Source organism: Scomber japonicus, chromosome 19, assembly GCF_027409825.1.
Source record: "Scomber japonicus isolate fScoJap1 chromosome 19, fScoJap1.pri, whole genome shotgun sequence".
Lineage (NCBI taxonomy): Eukaryota > Metazoa > Chordata > Actinopteri > Scombriformes > Scombridae > Scomber > Scomber japonicus.
The window spans coordinates 13,309,366-13,316,107 of NC_070596.1; the positions used below are offsets into that span (position 1 = coordinate 13,309,366).

The 6,742-nt window shown below is 39.7% G+C and overlaps 1 protein-coding gene across 1 annotated transcript; it reads left to right on the forward strand.

Annotated features, from left to right (window-relative positions):
• Window positions 1-1,125: 1,125 nt before the first annotated feature.
• adora2ab (adenosine A2a receptor b) lies at window positions 1,126-5,161 on the forward strand. Its single transcript, XM_053340095.1, has 4 exons — window positions 1,126-1,325; window positions 1,489-1,620; window positions 3,178-3,281; window positions 4,179-5,161. The coding sequence occupies exons 1-4, from the start codon at window positions 1,126-1,128 to the stop codon at window positions 5,159-5,161; spliced, it is 1,419 nt and encodes a 472-aa protein (XP_053196070.1).
• Window positions 5,162-6,742: the final 1,581 nt, after the last annotated feature.

Genomic DNA, 6,742 nt, shown 5'->3' on the forward strand with positions numbered 1-6,742 from the left:
TCCTGGTTTAGCTCCGTTAACATGCAATCATTAGAGTGGCATTGACTTTTCTGTCCTAACTTGCAGCAAGAAACCAAATAATAATGTTCAAAACAGAGCAAATCCAAGTTAAGCAGAGTAAACACAAACTTCCACAAACTTCCAGACTCTTCGCTATAGTTTTATTTCAACAATTTCATCAATTCCTCTTCAGTTATTATTATCTGACATGATCTGGAGAGTTGTCTCTCTTACATCACTGAATAGTTGTACCCTAGTAGATAACCTCAGTGAATAACTTGGCCTACATTTCCTGAAGGTTATCTGAGGTTGTACCATGTTTGTAGTAATGTACTGTAATCTGTTTACAGTGCGGTGGAATTTAGCTGAAATCTTTGAAAAAAGGCACACCAAACATTGTTCAACACAGTAACAATGACTTTGAAATTTATAGGGGGTTTATTTAGTGTAATTATCAGTGATCGTAGGGGGAAGCATGTCACCGGCTGGAATGATTAGTGTGTCAAAGGGTTTCGGGAAACTATTCCTGAAATAAAAGGTGCATTGTTGAACTGTCTACTCTGGCCCTGTATGGAAAACAAACTGTCCCGCTGTCTTCCAGAGATAGATGGCTTTTCTGACCTGTGTGTGTGTGTGTGTGTGTGTGTGTGTGTGTGTGTGTGTGTGTGTGTGTGTGTGTGTGTGTGTGTGTGTGTGTGGTAACCTACAATCTGTTTGTACAGGCTCTGAGATTGTGTTTTCTCTCCCTCTCTCTCCCTATCTCTCTCTCTGTGTCTCTCTGTGTCTCTCTCTCTCTCTCTCTCCCCACCCAGACCACCACTCTTAACTTGGCAGCTTTTGGGAAAAACCACATGCTCTCTTCTCAGTAGTCTGCTGTTGTCTTTGACAAAGTTGAGTGGAGAACAAAGAGACTGAAAAGCCTGAAAGTAAGATCTACGAGTCAAGTCTAGCATCTCAAGTGTTCTTTGCACCTGCAGCTTCCAGCTCTAAGAGTTTTCAGGCATCACTCCTCCTTTAAGTCATAACATGCTGTATGGCAAGCAGGTACTTTTTCTAAAAACATGCCAATCAACTGAGTGTGTGGGATGAGAGCACGAAGGAAGCAAAAAAAACGAAAAAATAACCATGGTGAAGAATGACCAGCTGGTCTACATCGGCCTGGAGATGGTGATTGCCTGCTTGGCTGTGGCTGGGAACATCCTGGTGTGCTGGGCTGTCTGCCTCAACTCCAACCTGCAGAGCATCACCAACTTCTTTGTTGTATCGCTCGCAGTGGCTGACATTGCTGTGGGGTTGTTGGCCATCCCATTTGCTATCACTATTAGGTGTGATTTCCTTTTGATCATCTTTTTATATGACTCAAAAATTCAGTTTACTCCTGAATCAAAGTGTGATTAATCACATTTTGAGAGAGGGACAGATTTCATGTTTATGTCATCACATCTGTCTTTTTCTAAACCTGTGTGTTTTCTTGCAAACCAACATCAGTATTGGCTTCTGTGCCAACTTCCATGGCTGCCTGTTCATCGCCTGCTTCGTCCTGGTGCTCACCCAGAGCTCTATCTTCAGCCTGCTTGCTATCGCTGTGGACCGTTATATTGCTATCAAGAACCCACTCAGGTGAGAGGAAACAACACGGTTACATCAAATGTACTGACAACTCAAACTGAGACAGCTCTCCATTTCTAACACACATGTCAAGTAGCAAGTCAGAGGAAAAACATTAAATCTGAGAGGCGTCCAAAGCACACATGCCATGGTGTAGCAAAACACATTGAATTATAGTGAGATATTATTCAGTTAAAGCTAATCTGGCCGGCTGCAGGGCAGACAGTGATATATGTGTGCACAGGCTTTATTAAGTTATTGTTTGTGTCCTGATGGAAGTATTAAACCTGCTGAATGCTTTGATCATGATCATCAACATAAATCAACACCAGTCAGGTACTATTTCTTTAAAGTGCCTCACTTATTTTGCAGCTTACTCCCTGTTCAGTCCTTTTGCAACAGATATTTTCACACCCATATTGTAACGAAACCCGAGCTGCAGTCTTTGCTTCCATCACGAGTGGATTTTTCACTGAGTAAGCCACAGCAGGTGATGCATTTGCATAAGTAGTTACATAACAGCTTGGTCTTGCCTGTGTATGTGTGTTTATGTGGTTACACTGGTGCCACAACCCTGGCACCAACAATCAGAGAGCTAATAATTCATCAGTTTTAGGAGGCTTAATATAGCATACTGGCTGCCATCCTGGCTGTGAAAGACCTCAGTCACGTGGGATAATGGTTACAAAACACAGGGACAATTTTAAGTCAATGTGACGCTACCAGGAACACTGAGCCAAATCTGTCCACTGATTAGCTCTGCATGAGGCAACGTGCACTTTTCAAAGTCTTAACAAATACCTGAATAACCTGAATATATATGGATAGTTTGTTTGTTTGCTAATATAATATAATATACTTCATTGTCATTGTATGACAATAAAAGATATCAGCAGCTTTTAAAAAATCAAAATAGTGCATGGGGTTATTGAACATATTTGTTCATGTTGCAGTGCCTTTAAAGTGCAAACTAGAGCAAAGATAGGATAGTGTGAAACAGGTAGGTATCGTATTTAGCCAATATCTATCTATAAAATCATCAGATATCAATAAATGTCATTTTTACATTTCACAGCATTGCTCAGAGGCTTTTATGTGACGAGATTACATTCTTCAGAGCTAATTTCAGAAATGACAAAGGAGTATGATGATAATTTACAAAGAAGGAAGGAAATGTCCTTTAGAGCAGATTTATGCACACTCATACAGCTGTTTGCAGAGTCATGTAGCGGCATGTAACAGGATTTCACAGTGTCTCTTCTAGCAGTTAAAATGTAAACAGAAGAGAAGGCAGACTGAAAAACTGGAAAATTGAACAGAAGGTATTAACAGACATTTGCTAAAACAATTTCTAAAAATAGTTGGTTTAGTTGTGGCAGGCCTCAATGTCCTCAGTTTCAGAAAGGCAGCAATGCAGCAATATAAAAATCCTCAGCGGGACAATTGAAATCTTGTCCTGGCTTATTAAATAAATAATCCAATCAGGCTTAAATACACAGCCATTACTACCACAATGAGATTAGATAAAACCATGTATTATCATAAATGTACTTCTGCTCAACCTTACAGGTACAACAGCCTGGTGACAGGGCAGAGGGCAAAGAGCATCATTGCACTGTGCTGGCTGCTCTCAGTGAGCATCGGCCTAACACCGATGCTGGGCTGGAACGAAGGTGAGAGATTTATTTTTTATTTGATGTCATGCAAATATGCGCTTTCAATATTATTACCAAACATGCACGAGACATCTGTTACATCATCCATTAATCTCTATGACGATGTTTTATGTAAACTATATATCTACTATACATAGTTTTATGTAAACTATACCCCTCATACTATATATGAGGGGAAGTAAGAAACAAATGAAAAAGACACATACAAAAGAAAGGTTCCCTGTGGAGTTTTTGACTTCTATTAGCACTATGGAGTGTTTTTTTATGAGTGGATTCCCATTTTGTTTGTGTCATACATACACATTATGACGTGGGTGACACAATACACAGTCGTTTCACTCTATTACATCAATCTACTGCTCGCTGTGGTGCTGAGAAACACAGCAATGTATCAACAAAGGCAGAGAAGAAGACTGCATCTCAGTAAACATAGGTTTAAGCAATGCAGGATCTTAAATAAACAAATAAATCTGACTAAATTGCTTCAACGCATTCCATGTTCGATCACAAGGATACATGCAAAGAGTTCTGATGAGGAACAGTCAAAGTAATCATAATTTGTTTACGAGAAAACTCCACAGAGCATCTTGGAACAATGCATCGGTATCATCTTTCTAGAGATAAGTGCTTCAATTCACTTCAATTGGTGCAATTATCGGAAATCCATCTGACTGCCCACAATGACTTCAATTCAGCTAAGTGGTTAGATTCGTTTAGGAAACCTGATGCCTAATGTTAGATTTAAAATCTGATGCCCAAACCATGCTCATTATCTTGTCATAATTTCTTGAAAAAAGACTTAAGTATGTAAGATATTGTCTGCTGTGTAAACAGTGTTGCATATGGTTTAGATGATCAACGGGGATGATATATAATTCTGACTCTGTTGTACAGGTTTGAACTCCACCATTACCAACAGCAGCAACAAGAGGAGCTGTCCTGAAGGCATGATAGAGTGCCTGTTTGAAAGAGTGGTTGGTCTGGATTACATGGTCTATTTCAATTTCTTTGGCTGTGTGCTGGTGCCCCTGATGGTCATGCTGGTCATCTATGCCCACATCTTCATGGCAGCACGGCGCCAACTCCGATTGATGAGGCTCAAAGTTGCGCACACACCTGCTCCACAAGACATAACCTCACGCTCAAGCTCGTCACGTACGACCCTGCAGAAGGAAGTGCAGGCTGCAAAACCACTGGCCATCATCGTAGGTTTGTTTGCTCTTTGCTGGCTTCCTGTGCACCTACTGAACTGTTTCAACTACCTATGTCAAAACTGTGAACGGCCACATATCTGGGTGATGAATATTGCTATCATCCTCTCTCACGCTAACTCCGTTGTGAATCCCTTCATCTATGCCTACCGCATTCGGGAGTTCAGACAGACCTTTCGGAGAATCCTGTATCAGCACTTGTTAGGGCAGAGGGATGGACACGGGTTTAGTGTGAGGAATAATGATGGCAGAGCTGTTGCATGCGGTAGTATCACGCGGAGCTCTTCTCGTACTAGTAAAGAAGGCTCATCATGTATCACAGTGGTGAATAGTTATGCCATGGACCCAAGTCTTGATAGAACCCCTCCAAAAGCTACTTGTAAACCCTCTAGCCATTGGACATCAATGTTAGATGCTGCACCAAGCAGCTACTTACCCAATGGAAACCAAATAAAGGGTAGTACTGCTTCAGCAACACAGCAGGAACCATGCATCACAGGATTTTCTGTGGGGGATGGAGTCGAGTCAATCACATATCTTGGGGGGACAACAGATGTTTTGGAGGTGAGAGAAAGTGGAAGTTGTATTTCTTTTGTGAATGTTCAGGCTCTCTCCCTACAACAGACTGGCCTCACACACTGCACAGAACTTCCAGAATTCTCATGACAAAATATAAAAAATATATTTGTCTCTGTAAAACATAGCATTGAGAAAATGTGACAACATGAGTTGGGATCAATGCTCGTTATTTGAGCTAAAATATTATAAGTTCTTGGTGTAGAAATCAGTTTTCCTCTTTCTGGAGTCAAACATAAACTTGGAAGGCAATATTTTTGCCTAGTGTAACATTTTGTTATCCTCAACCGCCTCTTGGCCAAATCAGATATACAAGCACACAATAAAAAAGTAATAAAGCAAGTTGATGTTTAATACAGGCATTTTCTTTTTCATGCAGTACAATAAGGGGTTTGGCAGTATGTCCTTGAGTTCTAAAGGTGATGGGTTTTTTTTAGGTTGCATATCTTTAACACAATGTGCATTTAGAAAACACTACCTTCTCAATTGTACTGTATTTGCCACAAACTAAACTTTGAAAGGCTTGAGCTGCATTATTTGTCATTGTTGCATAATGTCACCCTTTGTAATCTAAAAAAATATGAATTGTTTTTACTTACTGAAGAATTAAAAGTCTTAAATGCTCGCCAGTTCACTGTTTTTCATCAGCTGTGGTCACTTTCTGCTTTAAAACTTACACCCAGAATTATTATTACTAGTTTTAGTATGACCCCGCTTGTAAGATAGACTCTGTATTACACATAAAGCACATGTTGGCTGATCTATGTCTTACTGATGGTCCATGAAACACTCTGTCTCTCTGACAACTTGTGGAAAAACAATGATATTGTTTGAAGGCAAGCATCAAGAGCTTACTTTCTTTTGTGTAAAGATCTGTTAGAAAGTAATTTTTCAGTGTGCCGGATGGCTACAGAACATTTGATATTGCCAGTTTGATCAGTGATTTGATAAATGCCAGGCAACACCTGTCTGTTGCTGGTTCAACAAGTAATTGACATATTTGTCAAATGGGCCGATGTATACAGTGTCCATTCAAATGTATTCAAAACAAAGAGCTTGGTTTATCAAGTCAAATATCACTTCATATGCCTGTAGTTTGGCTACATTCAGAATCAGGCTCATACACATAGACAGCATGAAAAAAAGCACACACACACACACACACATAGTAAATACACATCTCCAGACTACTCAGCAAGAGGTGTTTACAGAGTAGCCTGGCTGCTGACGCCAGTCAGTGAACCTAATGCAATGGAAATCAAATGAAGGTTCATTTGATGATGTCTTTTATTATGCCATTATGCTTTCCCTTTCCTCATTAAAAAGCCCTTCCACTGTAGAAGAGACCCGCATTAAGCAACATTTACATGCCTTAAAACAATACCAGAGACATGTCTATAGAGATAAACGCACATGGGTATGTATCTAGCTCTTGTGTGATATTTTAAAACCATATGTATCAGTTGTTTATTGCTCTTTGTGCTCAATTACAAGGACAAAACAAAGGAAACCATTGCATTTTAAAAAATGTTGCAGTATCATGATAAGCATGAGATAAGGATTATGAAAATTATGTGTTTATGGGTGATTCAAAATCTAATTCATTCTACTTCAATTAAAATACAAAATCCTTGATAAACAAGGTACTGTTGGAGTCTGTTGACTTGTAAT